This window comes from Gymnoscopelus microlampas, assembly GCF_963454915.1.
Source record: "Gymnoscopelus microlampas genome assembly, chromosome: 6".
Taxonomy (NCBI): Eukaryota; Metazoa; Chordata; class Actinopteri; order Myctophiformes; family Myctophidae; genus Gymnoscopelus; species Gymnoscopelus microlampas.
This window is the reverse complement of record NC_139943.1, coordinates 23,225,185-23,239,485: the sequence shown is the minus strand read 5'-3', so window position 1 is coordinate 23,239,485 and position 14,301 is coordinate 23,225,185. Positions and strand designations below refer to the sequence as shown.

General features: G+C 40.2%; 2 protein-coding genes and 1 long non-coding RNA gene across 6 annotated transcripts in view; 2 read left to right on the top strand and 1 right to left on the bottom strand.

Moving 5' to 3' along the window:
* The first annotated feature begins 195 nt into the window (after positions 1–195).
* On the top strand, positions 196–5,672 carry LOC311047153 (uncharacterized protein). 2 transcript variants are annotated; one of them, XM_084059779.1, is made up of 7 exons: positions 196–306; positions 2,100–2,224; positions 2,706–2,772; positions 3,047–3,203; positions 3,584–3,729; positions 4,192–4,302; positions 4,767–5,672. In XM_084059779.1, the coding sequence occupies exons 2-7, from the start codon at positions 2,112–2,114 to the stop codon at positions 4,944–4,946; spliced, it is 774 nt and encodes a 257-aa protein (XP_083915905.1). In that variant the 5' UTR covers positions 196–306; positions 2,100–2,111; the 3' UTR covers positions 4,947–5,672. The 2 variants fall into 2 exon arrangements, with proteins under 2 accessions (XP_083915905.1, XP_083915904.1); XM_084059778.1 differs by having other exon boundaries at positions 203–434.
* A 138-nt stretch (positions 5,673–5,810) lies between these two features.
* LOC311047659 lies at positions 5,811–7,898 on the top strand. Its single transcript, XR_014601029.1, has 2 exons — positions 5,811–7,095; positions 7,133–7,898. It is a non-coding gene; the product is annotated as an uncharacterized lncRNA (long non-coding RNA).
* LOC311047657 (nucleobindin-2-like) overlaps positions 7,720–14,301 on the bottom strand; it is a 20,664-nt gene continuing 14,082 nt past the window's right edge. Inside the window, exons 9-14 of one of the 3 annotated variants that reach the window (XM_084060451.1) lie at positions 11,571–11,663; positions 9,624–9,713; positions 9,183–9,353; positions 8,511–8,550; positions 7,862–8,050; positions 7,720–7,755 (exon numbers count right to left, since the gene is read on the bottom strand). In XM_084060451.1, coding sequence (XP_083916577.1) covers positions 7,944–8,050; positions 8,511–8,550; positions 9,183–9,353; positions 9,624–9,713; positions 11,571–11,663 — 501 coding nt within the window. In that variant the 3' untranslated portion in view covers positions 7,720–7,755; positions 7,862–7,943. The remainder of the gene's footprint in view (positions 7,756–7,861; positions 8,051–8,510; positions 8,551–9,182; positions 9,354–9,623; positions 9,714–11,570; positions 11,664–14,301) is intronic. The other 2 variants (XM_084060452.1, XM_084060450.1) reach the window with 2 other exon arrangements.

Below are 14,301 nucleotides of genomic sequence, written 5' to 3'. Positions count from 1 at the left end.
CAGACGGCAAATAACCTAGGTCATTTTTTGGGAAAATACATTACTATTCCAATTCCTAATTAAAACTAAATTGTGTTACTGTTACTACTCAAAACGTTCACATGTATCAATTTGACTTTTATTTTGAAGTCCTCTTAAACACAACAAGTATGTTGCTTACCATGTGACGTAACAACTGACTGTCAAAGTTCAGCAGAAGAATCTCAGGGGAATTCTGAGTCGTTGTTGCTGGTAGTCTGTTGGGCTGCAACCAACATTGTGATCTGCACCTTCTGTCCAAGATGAAGATTCCAGTGGTGGATTTTGGTTTGTATAGCTTGAGTGAAAAGACTGTTTTAGACGAACAACTTACTCAGTTAGTTGAACAGCTGAAAACAGCCTTCACAGAGGTGGGATTTGTTTACCTGAAAAACACTGGGATTTCTCAAGAGGAGGTGAGTCAATTTTGAAAGGTGACAAAATATGATAACTTGGGATCAATCATTGTTAGTTCTCTCTCTAACTAACTCGATCGCCAGTTTGCTAGCTGGGTTAGGGCGTGTGCCTCGGTACCATAGACTGTGTTCAAAGTTCCGCGCGGTCTCTCTCTCGGTGAAATGTGGTGGAGCGAAAGTAACCTCGCGTCACCAGCCATCCAGACTGCTGAGGAAAAGAGCTGCAGTTTGCACCTGTGTAGAACCAACCAAGGGAGGGTAGTAAGGGAGTGATATTCCTATATTAATCATTACTATAGAGTGGGCACTAAGGACACTAAGGGCTATTTTGTCCAAAATGTAAAACAAAAAAAAAGGGAGGGGGGGGGGGGGGGAAGAAAATGGCCTTAAAGTATACATGACAATTAAGGTCTAATATTTCTACAATTTCTACAAAACCTGTATATCCATGTATGTCATTTTGGGGCATAAACAAGTTGAAGGATAAAATAAAGTCTGATAATGATGTACCATGCATGTTCACATCATACATACTTTACATTACTTAAGACCATATTTCAATTATTATATATTTTTGACATTAGTGCCCACCTATCCTGTATCCATAGCAACTATACTAGAGCGTTCAGTAACAGGTAGACAGTAACTGAGCGTCATGTGAACCATGGCTACTGTCTCTCTAGCTCTTTAATGAACAGAAAATGCATTTTCAGGTCAGGATACCAATCTTATCCAATCAGGAGAGAGATAGGAGAGAGAACTCATACAGGATACAGGTCACAGGATAAAGTGAAATTGGAAGTGATGACACAAAGAAATGAGTAGACAAGATTTTAACTGGAACAATATAAAATTGAAGCTGATAAATGGCCTGGGTAGGCCTACTCCCCTGATTGGTTGAAAATCTGCATTGCAACCCACCTGAAAATGTATTTTCTGTTTATTAAAGAGGTGGGGGGGACCCATGTTATTGAACAAACAATCTATAGCAAACAGAATATAGTGATTTAACCTTTTACAAAAGCTACCTTTAGCAAGCTCTGTGACCATCATTGTGGTCCATGTAAACATTGAACATCTTTACAAGCCACAATACAACCAATCTGGGAACCCATCAGCAAAAAAAAGGGGGGGGATCATTTGAATCAACTGTGGAGCTCTGAATCTGTTTTGAGAGATTACAATACAACATGGTAAAAACTAAAGGTACATATAAAAAAAATATACAGTTCAATCAATTCATGTTGATCGGACATGACTGACAATGACTTCACTTGTTTATGTTGAAAAATACTGATGAGTAATTGTTTTGATATGGCAGCTTAACTTGGAACACCATGTGCTAGCTAGACACACTGACCTTCACACAAAACCATGTCACAAAGATAAACAAAACAATGATTCTTCAGAATAATACATTTGTCTTCTGATGGGGGAGGGTCTAAGCGACTCATCACTGTACCTATATGATATTTCTGTTTGGAGGAGACTTGTTGCAACCGTTAGTTGTAACTTCCCCAGTCACCCCTATTTTATATTGAATGTTTTTGTTAGTCAATAACATAAATGTTCCTTATATCATTTGATTACAATTTAATTATGTTGTTGTTTCTTATTGATGAGGACTAATACCTCTTCTCTATGTGTGTCTCTTGGTTTTTCCAGGTGAACAATGTTATGGACATTTCCAAGAAGTTCTTTCTGCAGTCAGATGAATTGAAGTTGCCCTTTAGCAGGGGTAGCTTTTCCAACAACATGAATCACGGCTGGGTTTCATCAGAAACTGAAAGGTTTTACATTTGATTTCTTTAATTATGTAACTTATGTAACCATGTTTTGGCATCTTTTGTTAAGAAACCCGTCATTATGGCCACCGATATGCTCTAAAGGTGTGAAAAACATATTTTGCAGTTCATTAGGTCTTTAAGACTTGCAGTTTGGGGCTATGTTGTCATGTTTATATATGTGTATATAGTGTTAATCTTGCAAGTACATCCCATAAGCCAGAGGGACAGGAGCATTGCTAGTAACCCTTATCCCATACCCTGGAGGGACAATTGCTTGATAAAAAAAAGACAAAGACGGTTGTTGACTTATTTGAAAAATGTTTGCACCAGCAATATGGCACTGATCAACCTAGTAGTATTAGCTACGGACAGACACACAGACAGCTATACTGCCTCTTAGTAGGTTTTTAAGAACCTTAAACAAAATGTACTACTTGTCCTCTGTAACAGACGATGCATTTACAATGAATGACTCTATACACAGGCTGAACCCAAAACGACCAGGGGACCTAAAGGAAGCCTTCAATACTGCGTGTCTGCACCCAGACATAGTGAGGACTCTTAACTTCTGGCTCAATACATTTCATGCAGTCAACCTTCTGACTTCGCTTTTAACATCTATAAAGTTTGTACTGCAATATAAGATATGAGTCTTGATCTGTAAAGGTATTTATTGTCTCTTTATGATTACAGCTCTTGTGATAGACATTGTCTGCTTTGACTGACAGTAAATTACAACATATGGTTTAAAAGCTTGATCTATTCTGTTCTATGGATTGCCTATTGTAATTATATTGTAACCGTCAACTTTCCCTTCCATTGTAGAGGTGGCCGTCGTGTGGTGTTCTGTCAGGGTTTCGAGAGGTGCAGACAGAATTCTTCCTGCGCTGTAAGATGCTGTGTCTCAGGGTGCTCAGGGTGATTGCTCTCAGTCTGGAGCTGCAGCCAGCGGTCTTCCTCAAAGCTCACTCATTAATAGGGAGTAGGTAATCTATTGTAGTGGTTCTCAAAGTGAGGTCCGGGGACCTCCAGGGGTCCTTGAGAGGGTTCCAGGGGGTCCCCAGCTTCACTTTACAGGGGAGCGACACATTTATCTCTGCTGTGAGTGTGAAGCCGATTCTACATGTCTCCTAAATCTCAACAGTATTCTGAAATACGTATGTTTCTATATCAGTGGTGCTCAATCTTTTTCATGTCAAGGACCCCCAAAATTATATGTATTTGGCCGCCGATCCCCATCAAAATATTTTTGTTCCAGGGACCCCCAGAGGCAAAGATTTTAGTTAAAAATGTTCGCTTTAAAAATATACAGATTCAAAGATTTGCACACATTTTCACGATTTTTCACGATTTGTCCTACAGGTGATGAGAATGGCTCAACTCTCAGATCCCTCTACTATCCCCCGGTGGACAGTGGCAAGGTGAAGGAGGGGCAGCTACGGTGCGGAGAACATTCTGATTATGGGAGCATCACACTGGTGTTTCAGAGCCAGGAGGGAGGACTGCAGGTAACTAACATCGGGCCCTATCTTCGGTGCCTTACCCATTATCCATTATTGCTAAACTTCTTTGCCATGTTTTACTATTTTTAAAAACCTTTCAAATAGTTCAAATAGCCAATCTACAAACTCGCAACGTGTCGATGTAGATCTATTTACTTTTTACGGTGTGCCTCTGAAAGAAGTAGCCATCTATAAGAGGATCTGCTCTTTTTCAGCAACACACAGACACACACAAATGAGCTATAAAAGCACTGACAAATGACAATAGTCAAATGATCTCTATAGACTCTGCAGCACAACAGGCTTGTCTGCTACCATTAACTAATCACTGAGAGAATGGCCTTCCAGCTCCCTTGGCAATTGTCTGTGCTTCCAGGCTGGCTCCAGCCTCACTGCAAGACAAAGTGTTAATTCATGCTAAACTGGACATTATATTCACGGTGTGACCTCTTGCCCATACTCACATAGGTCCTGGGTCGGTCAGGGGACTACATCTCCGCTCCCAGCATCCCCGGCACAGTGCTCCTTAACATTGCAGATCTGATGCAGCGATGGACGAGCGACACATTTATCTCTGCTGTGAGTTTACATGTTTGAACCTCACGATCTGACCCTCAATCTCCTACAAACGTATAGGACCTACTGTAAATATTTCTTCTGGTATATGAAACGGCTAATCTGCGAGATGACTTCATTATCTATTGTTATTTTCAGGGATGTGATTTTAGCACTCATTCATTTTCAGGATTTCAAAGTTTTGGTCAAATCCCATTCATTTCTCTTTGTTATTTTGTGCTTTTTCAGATAGGGTTCACACCTCTGTTGCCCAACCTTAAGCAATGTGTGATCATACTAATCAATTATTAAAACATTTAGCTTAAACTATAGTTATGTTCCTTTTTTCTCTGCCTGTAACTACAGGTGAAGCATTCCTCCTCTTTTTTTTATGTACTGATTTTATTTCTCTGCTATATATGTTTAATCGTGTCTTAAATTAAGAGAAATACATACAACTTAATACTGTTGTTTCTTCCTCTCTACAGGTTCATAAGGTTTTGATGCCGCCACCTGGTGACTCCAGCACACGTCATTCTCTGGCGTTCTTTGTTCAACCAGATGACGAGGCTCTGATCACATGTTGCGATGGCTCTGATAAGTACCCTCCTGTTAAGGCAGGCGCCTATCTCATCGAACGCTTCCAAGACTCTTATGGACGCAAATGAAATGTCCTCCCTAAATACTGTACATAGTATGACGTGTTTTCATAAAATGATTTACAGTTTGGAGGTTGTGTGACATTTACTGTACACTACAGTATATATTCTTGAGAAAATGAAAGGAACTTCATGTAATTTTAATGTTTTTTATTATTATTTAACAAATAGATTTCAATCATTTTGAAAACTCAACTGATAACCTTAAACATTTGATATGAAGTTACAAATCACTGTGTTAAATATTCTTTTAATTAAGATGAAGTTTTGCTTCATTATCTTAGAGTGTGTGTCTGTCCACAGTTGATCTCATGAACTACTGTACTACGCTGTAGGGTTGCAATTGTTAGTTGAACGAATCGATTTAATTGATTATACAAATTAATTACAATCTTTTTCATATCGATTCATTGATATAAATAAAACATATATAACCTTGTAGATGTGCTATTTTGACAATATTTGCATGATACCATTGTGTGGTGTATAAAATAATTCTTATGTGGTTAACTCTCTGGCGTCCACATTTTGTTTTAAATTACGAAATTACTTTTTGTCAGGGCTGACATGGTAGACTTTAATGATTTGTTGATATATAAACTGTTAAAAAAAATCCTTAATCAAAATGGTTATCGATAGAAGAATCACTAAGAAAATAATGGATAGTTGCAGCCCTACACATTATCTTGCTCTGAATGCACACACATACCAAATTGTGGCCAGGCCCCAAACGCACACTGCACTAGTATGTTTAAAAGCAAAACACTTAAGTGATTCTTTATAAACGACATAAATGACGAGTGACATATTATAAATGTATGAACCTGTAGCTTATGTATGATAAAAGACAGATGAATCCACCATGCGTTCTCGTTGTCATCTTTTAATATCCTCATTCAAACCATATACAGCATTATGGATTTTACACGGTAAGTTGTGGGGGTGTAGATGAACTGCTCTGCGAGAACAATGTCATATTGGAACTTTAAAAAATAAATCAAAGTATTGAATATTGCAATTGAATTTTATCAAGACAAATAAATGCAACTTTTCTGCTGTGAATATGCTTAGGTGTGTCTGTAATCTATGGAGGATCCAAGGGGTTCCAGCTGGGGAACTTGCAGGGGCCCCTGATAATGTGACCATATGTGGGCCCTCCTCCACCCAGATAAATGAATGAGTTCTTTATTACCATGTCAACTTGTCTCTGAAATAACTCCCTTCGGTTTCCAAATGAGTCAAGAACACACATACATACTTTAATGAACACACATAGCTGCTTCTGAACCCATACACTCATTAAATAAAACATTTAAACAGGGTCTGGATTTGACTGTAAACCCACATATTGTATCTTCATCACTCCACTTCCAAAGAAATGCTGACAAGGCTAGGCTTAATCTACAGGGACACAAGGCATCACATCACAACCCATTGTGAGCTTGTAGATAGACCTGACAGACACCAGGTTGAAAGTTGTTAAACTGGCACAATAAACATATGAATTAGTTATGTTTTCTTTTCTTTTTCACTTAACACTGGCTGCTGGTGGAACACCCACTTTGAAAAAATGTGTGCTTCAAAAGGGAAACTTTAACAAAGGAATGAACAGTAGTACAGTGGGTACAAAGTCCAGCTAATTGGGAGTAATTTAATTTACTGTCAGTATCAATATATGAAGAAGCAAAAATTACTACCACCATGATGAAATGTAAATCAAGAAAAATTACAGAAAATTACATTTAGTGGTCAAAATATCTTTTCATTTATTTTATGAATACAGTGTTTCTTGTTTTATGAATAGGTGCAATCTTCTGTAACAACATGAAAACTCATGAGTATAGTGCTTTTTCATTCATAACCTATCTGCAGTGCATTATCTCTGCAGTCACATGGCTGACATTCATTTATCAAGTTTTAATTCATGCAATGTGTTCACTTGTATTGTGGGCTATATTTTAATAAATTGATACAGTTCGCAGTCCTAAAACATATTTTCCAACGCTTTTTGCCATAGGGTTTTGATTTAGTATGGTCTGTGGTTAACATAAGCCTAAGACAGTTTAACATGTTGTTCTATTAGAAACATTATACCCATTAACATCTCAACAGTGAATGCTGAAGCCTTTACTTACTTTTTTAAACATTAATGTCCTGTGTCAAAAATCATAAACACATTGTGGCATTTTGTTGAGCAAAACATTAATATCATAATCGTTTGATTGCTACAAAGCAACAAAAAATATCCAAAACCCATGCAAAAATTCCAATGGAATCATAATCTGCATCATCCCTGTAGTATACTGTAGTATAAGCACAACATTTTGGTCTGAGCTTGAACTCTTGGCTGATTGAATGTCTTGTGACTGAAATGTGCCTATTAAAGTATAGCCTACAGTACAAGTGAACAGCATGCAGGATTCTGTTCTTTTTAAAATATTTTTTTCCTACATACCCGTTAACAAGACACTTCAGGTGAGATAAACATCAATTCTATACATACACAAACAGAAATACCAATCTCTCCAACAGTAAAAAGAAGCTCTAGGATAGGGCATATTAAAACACAACATTGATTTACTGTATGAAGAAAAATGCCCTTTCAATGTCCCCCTAAATGAATTCCAAGTGCAGAACAGAGCCCCTGTTGGGGACGAAAAAGGAACAATGACAAAAACTAATAGCTATTGGGGTGGAATGGACCGGTGATAATTTGAACTCTTGATTATGTAACTGCATTGGTGAGCTGGAGAAGGGTATGAAGAGGAATTTAGGAATGTACTGTATAGTATACCCTCTCAAACAACAGACTCATGCCCTGTAAACACACACACACACACACACACACACACACACACACACACACACACACACACACACACACACACACACACACACACACACACACACACACACACACACACACACACACACACACACACACACACACACACACACACAGACACACACAGACACACACTCCCATCCATCCACAAACAGGACCTGCTAAGAGTGCACGGACACTGGTGCATTTGGTTGCTGGTGATCAGGAGACATAGGCTGACTGCTTCCCGGTATAGCTGGGGCTTTATCGCCTGCGGGGGCTCCTGGCTCTACATAGAACACAAGAGGAAGAGATACCAACATTATCTTGAATGCAAGTTGGGTGCCTGCCTGATCATGTGCCATGGGAGGACCAAGAAATTAATTCATGTACCACGTAAGCCCTATATATGACAAATAGTGAAAGATTTCCATTATGAGCGTTGTTATTTTTTACATTTTTAAAATAAATGTATATTGTTAAATTGTGATATTATCAAACATGAATATCTATCATGTCAGACAGTCTATATTTCCCGAGAGGAAATGCATGTATTTAATTCAGTCTAACCTCCTCTGCTTTTGATATAGTATATATCAAAAGCAGAGGAGGGTAGATTTCTCCATATACAACATATGACTGAATGCCAACCGTGTCATTGCCATCCTGAATGCCAGGGAATAAATAAGTGATGGTGAAAGTCACACACTGTTGAATCATCATCCTCATTAGCAAAAACCGATACTGACCTTTAACCTCAGCTTTCATCTTCTCCATTTCTTGTACTGCCTGAGAGAAAAAGATGAAGAATGGCATTATAAAGCCTAACTTATTCCTCCATAGCACGAACATGTCGCTTGCTGACAAGAACAGATCTTCAAACTAAATATAGCCCCCCCCCCCCCCCCACACAAGCTGCCAAGGTTAATTAATTAAGCTTAATTACAAAAGTCAACATCATCCAAATACATAATTACACAAGCCAAATAGGGTTATAAAAAATAAAAAAACGTCCAGGAATGACCTCTGAATGATGACTGGTTGAATGGTTACTTGACAAAATGGACATAATTACCAGCCACAATGTACCATCTTTCGACTGGTGGCTAGACCTGATTTCCCTAACTGCTGACCAACTCATTCATTGCCATTAATATTAACAGAAAGCTGGATATCCAATTCCACTGTAATTTTTTTTCTTTTGAACCTTTTTGTTGTGTCTGACAGAAGTTTGCGCTATAGGAATGTATCTCTAAGGGGAAAATACCTGTCACTACTTTTTTTTATACAATATATTGATATTATATTATTGCATAAATATTAATTATAAGGATACATAAGGATGTGTGTAGCTCTGGGGACAGGAACAGCTGTACAAATTGATGTATTTGTAGATTCTGTTGGATTCCAGGTGTGTTTACCTGCTGCAGGTCTTTCTTCTCTGAGTCAAGCAATTCCTGCTGTCGTTGCAGCTCATCCTTCTGTTTCTGCAGCTCCGCTGTTTTGTGCTGCAACTCGCTCTCCTCCTGTGCCAAATGCGCCTCATACTCCTTCAGCTCCTCCTCTGTGTACGTAGGATTCTGCTCCAAGGTCTAGGTGAATTTTATTTTTCAGCATCCAAGGGTAAGAAGAGACAGGAGAGAAGAGGACCCAGGGGGAGAGAAGAGGAGATACAATTGTATTATTTTTTCCTTCCCATTCCTAAAATTGACCTCTCTTACAGTAAATTATGATTTTGTTGTGTCTAATGCGTTCCATATGAGCACACCACCTGTCCCTCATACAGGGACAGTTGGACGAAAAAAATAAAACAGTTTATAAACTAAACCCCATTTGTAGTGTTTAGCGTTTGGTAATCTCACCTCCCAGGGTTCTTGCTCCAGGAACTCCTTCTTTTGGGTGGCCGCCATGAATTCATCCTTGGACACCAGCCTGTCTTTGTTGCTATCCACCTGGACATGGACACACATGGAAACATGGATGTCAGTATATTTTATCACATTTTAAAAGGCTAGTGTTAGAAAGTGCTCAAACTAATAAACATCAGTAAAACAAGAGAAAAACAAACAGACAAGAGAAGACAGTACGTGGTAGACAGACAACACCAACATGACTCTAGAAGACTCTTAAGTAACACCAACACAACTCCCAAGAAACAAGAGGGCTGTGGGAACCATTTTCCTGGAACTATTTTGGGGTAAAGCCTAATATAATTTAATCAAATTCCTCATGGAATCAATGGAATGAGGAAAGAGATTTGTGATGCTACCGGTGGACATGCACTACCATGCAGGCATAGTGCCTCTTCAGTACCTCTTCAACAGTGGACAGCTGTGAAAGGGAGATCTACATACTGTAGCAACAAACAAAAGTTTTCTGAAAAACGTATGTTGCTATGTCAGTGCTTCTCAAACTTTGGCCGCCAATCCCCATCTCAAAATATTTTGTTCCAGAAACCCCCAGAAGCAAAGATTTGAATTAATTGAAAATGTCGCTTTAAAGATATATGTGTTCAAACTTCAAAGATTTGCACATATTTTCAAGATTTTTCAAAAATAGCAGATCTACAAGCTCATAGCACATGAAGTGATGCGCTATGTGCTTGTATATCTGCTATGTTTTAATAGCCAACCAATGTGCTATATATACAGTATATAGATAAAATCAAAAATTACACAGCTTTACGGGTTTTAATGGGTTAAGGACAGAGAGTAATTCAGAAAGCAAAAGACTGCAAGGAGAGCTAACTACTGGGCCTAAAATTCAGATGACTCTGCTGATATCGTCTGTGACATGAATACAATTATTCTGGATATCATGGCACATCCAACAGTGAAAACCATCATAGTGCAGATGATGATATTGAGATACAAGTCTGAAATACAGAAACAACACTTCACTGATCTGTTGAACACAGTCAGCTTTCGAATATCCATGTATCAGTGACCGTCTATCAGAAGAGGAGTTTCAGCAGATTGTTCGCACTGAACACAAGGCTCTCAACTGCATGTTGACTATTCAGTGTATTTTATCGACAATATCAACTTTTTCTGGGAACGCAAACATCTTTTTAAGGCAGATGGATTTTACCATAATAAACCAGGAGTAAAAATGTTTATCTCTAACATATTTTACTTCCTGTGTCACCCATCTGTTGCCCCTGCCAAGGACAAGAGGAAACAAAAAGAGGAGATAACAGAGTGGCAAAACCCTCAGAGAGCCGTCAATGCCCCCACCTGAAGAGAGCTTAGTTAAAACAAGAGAATAATCAGAGCCTAGAGGGAGAGTATCCATGTTCTTCACCAATTAAATATTTATTCAGACGTTATTCAGACCACACGCACCCTCTCTTGGGTCTCGGTCATGGACTTGTAGATAATTTAAATTCTACAATTACAAAAGTTATTGATGCTATTGCATCCCCTAAGGTGAAGGTGGTCTCTGACATCTGTAAAGAGAGTCTTTGCATTTATAACTTGGAACTGCAAGGCAGTCTTCTCTGACATCATTACCAAAAACTGAATTAATGCACAGCTTTGTTTACTACAGTTGACAAGCTAACAAACCCTTTGGTGTCAGTAGCCATTATCCACCAGAATGTCCAATGAATTTGCCTCCTTCTTCACTGACAAAATTCAGGAAATTAGACAAGCAGCCAGTGCATCCATATCCGGTACAGTAAAACGAATTCAAATAACATGACACAATCAACCACGAAAACTTGGAGGACACATGAAGGTGCGTCCATACAGTACAGTATGTACAGTTATGACGGCGTGACAGCGTCACTGTGAGTGTGTCTCTCTGACCTCGTTGATAACGTGTTCTCTCATACGTAGCCTCTCTTCCTCCATCTCTACCATGTCATCCTCCTCACGGGTGGGGTCATACACCTTCTCCAGCTGAAACACACACACACACACATACACACACACACACACACACACACACACACACACACACACACACACACACACACACGCGCACACACACGCGCACACACACGCGCACACACACGCACACACACACACACACACACACACACACACACACACACACACACACACACACACACACACACACACACATACACACACACACACACACACACACACACACACACACACACACACACACACACACACACACACACACACACACACACACACACACATCTTCAGTACCATTGTAAACTGATGCATATAAAACTAGAAAAAGTGCTCCTTGGAGCACAGGTCTCCGCCAGGTCAGGTAGGTTAGTGTGGGCCAGAAATGTTCGGTATTTGCCAATCAGGCTGGATCGTGAAAAATCGGACAGATCGGACAGATCCGTCTTGATCACTTGACTAAAGAGACAATATGTACAGATTTGCGTGATGTTTGGACAACATTTGTAGGAGTAATATAAAGAAAAACGTTTTGCAAAAATCAGCCACCTGGTGGCGCTATAATAGGGCAATGCTGTAAGGGTGGCATTTGTTCCTAAACGTAGTGCGAATGTGTGTTCAAAGTTTCACCGCAATCGGACGCTGCATTAGTGGGGCGGCGTGGCACAAGAAATCCGCCTAATCGTTCAATTTTACGATTAAAGCGCCAAATTTGGCAGAAGTGTTGATTGATATATTGGGAACAAAACTGGATATTGGGACATCACAAATTCTCACCCTGGTGGGCGTGGCAGCCATTTTTCAAAATGGCCACCAGCAGTTGATCAAATCTTCCTAGTTTTTGTCCTAGTAGGCTGAAATGTTGCTCAAGTATGTGAATATGAAGGTGTGTGGGTGTGCTCATGCTAATTGCCTAAAAGGGGGCGTTTCAATGGGAGTGGCCTAGTTAACAGCAATATTTTGGGAGAATTGTTCAAATGGTGATACAAGCGAGACATTTGGTACAAATCATCTTCAGAGATAACACTTCGATTTAGGACACCGGGCCAGTCATAAATCAAAGATGGCAGCCATTTTTTTCAAGATGGCTGCCAAAATGTGTTTTTGCATTTCTGCATAATTCTGACTATAATTCTTTGAGGTAAATTACCAAATCACCAAAAAGCACTCCCATAGTATGTTTTGAACATTTTCAAATAGGAGTTACCATTTACGGTGAAGGTGCCAACTCAGCATATCGAGTAGCATGGCTTGAGTCCTGTGGTAGGTACTGGGAGCTGATGTTAGGTGTGAAGATGAAGAAAGAACAATGCTCTGTGGAGCTCAGGGAGGAGATAAGAAAGGCAGCCAGAGAGATGAAGAAAGTAGGGAGGAGTACAAAGAGATAAGGGGTAAGGCGGAGAGAACAGTGGTGAGGGTTAAGGAAAAGAGTATGAGAAGTTGTATGAAAGGTTGGACACCAATTGTTTAGACAGGTACTGAGATGGGAAGGATGAGCAAGAGGTTAAGGTGATGAAGGATGGCTGGAAATATTCTATTAACCAAAGACAGTGTGTTGAGAAAATGGAAGGAGTACTTTGAGGGAACGGATGGAGGACAGTGTCGGTGTTATTCTATGCATAGTGGCTCATAGGAATAGACTATGTGACAACCAGGAATAGTTTGGTGACCACTGGAGAGACGGTTGACAGCCGGAATGTAGACAGCATCCGGGAGCAATATGGGTTAGCACCCTAGCCTGTGTCTTCCGTGAGGAGGAAGCCCAACAAATCCACGGTGAGGCCTTTAAGGAGGGCTATTCAAGCAAGCTGCAAGTGGAGCCTGTAGTACCACCACGGCCCAAGAAACCATCACGCCAGAATTAAATGTTTAGAACAGGGGAGTCTGGTGCAACGCTCAGGTCCTGGACCTGGTGAGACGAAGGAGGAGCCCGGCCAGGAGGCCATCCACAGAGCCTTGTCCCTCCACATGCCATATCCTCCGCTCTCCCCCAGTCCTGGCAGAGTAGCCCCGGATAAGCGGCCTGAGAGGCCCTGTCTTGCCCTGAGAGGACTGACCGTGGGTAGCTACTGGGATGTAAGTCGGGCGCTTGACAAACCCCAGCCCGGGTCACCTCGGCGAGGGTGTATGTTGCGTACCCACCACCCATGTTGAGACCCGAAACACCGATCAACCCCAGGCTACAACACTGATATGTCCCAGGTGCATCCATGTGATGTTTTTCTGTATGCAGGAGTTATTTGTAACAGAAGGATACCAGTGAGAGGGAAGATGTATAGGACGGTAGGGGGACCAGCCATGAGGCTGTACGGCTTGGAAACGGTGGCACTGACGAAAGGCCAAATGCCAAAGCGGTGGTTTAAGGATGCAGTGAGAGACGACATGCGGGTGGCTGGAGTCACAGAGGAAGACACAGAACTAGATGGGAAAACATTTATACATGTTCAGAAGTCATGAGATTTTGTCGTTGAGTTTGACTGTGAGCACAGTTGTATGGCGTGTTTTTGAAATGTTTTAATTTAGATTTAGATGGTTAGAAATGGTAACTCCTGTTTTAAAATGTTCAAAAACATACTATGGGAGTGCTATTTGGTGATTGACCTCAAATAATTAAAAGATATGCAGAAATGCAAAAACAGTGTTGGCGGCCATC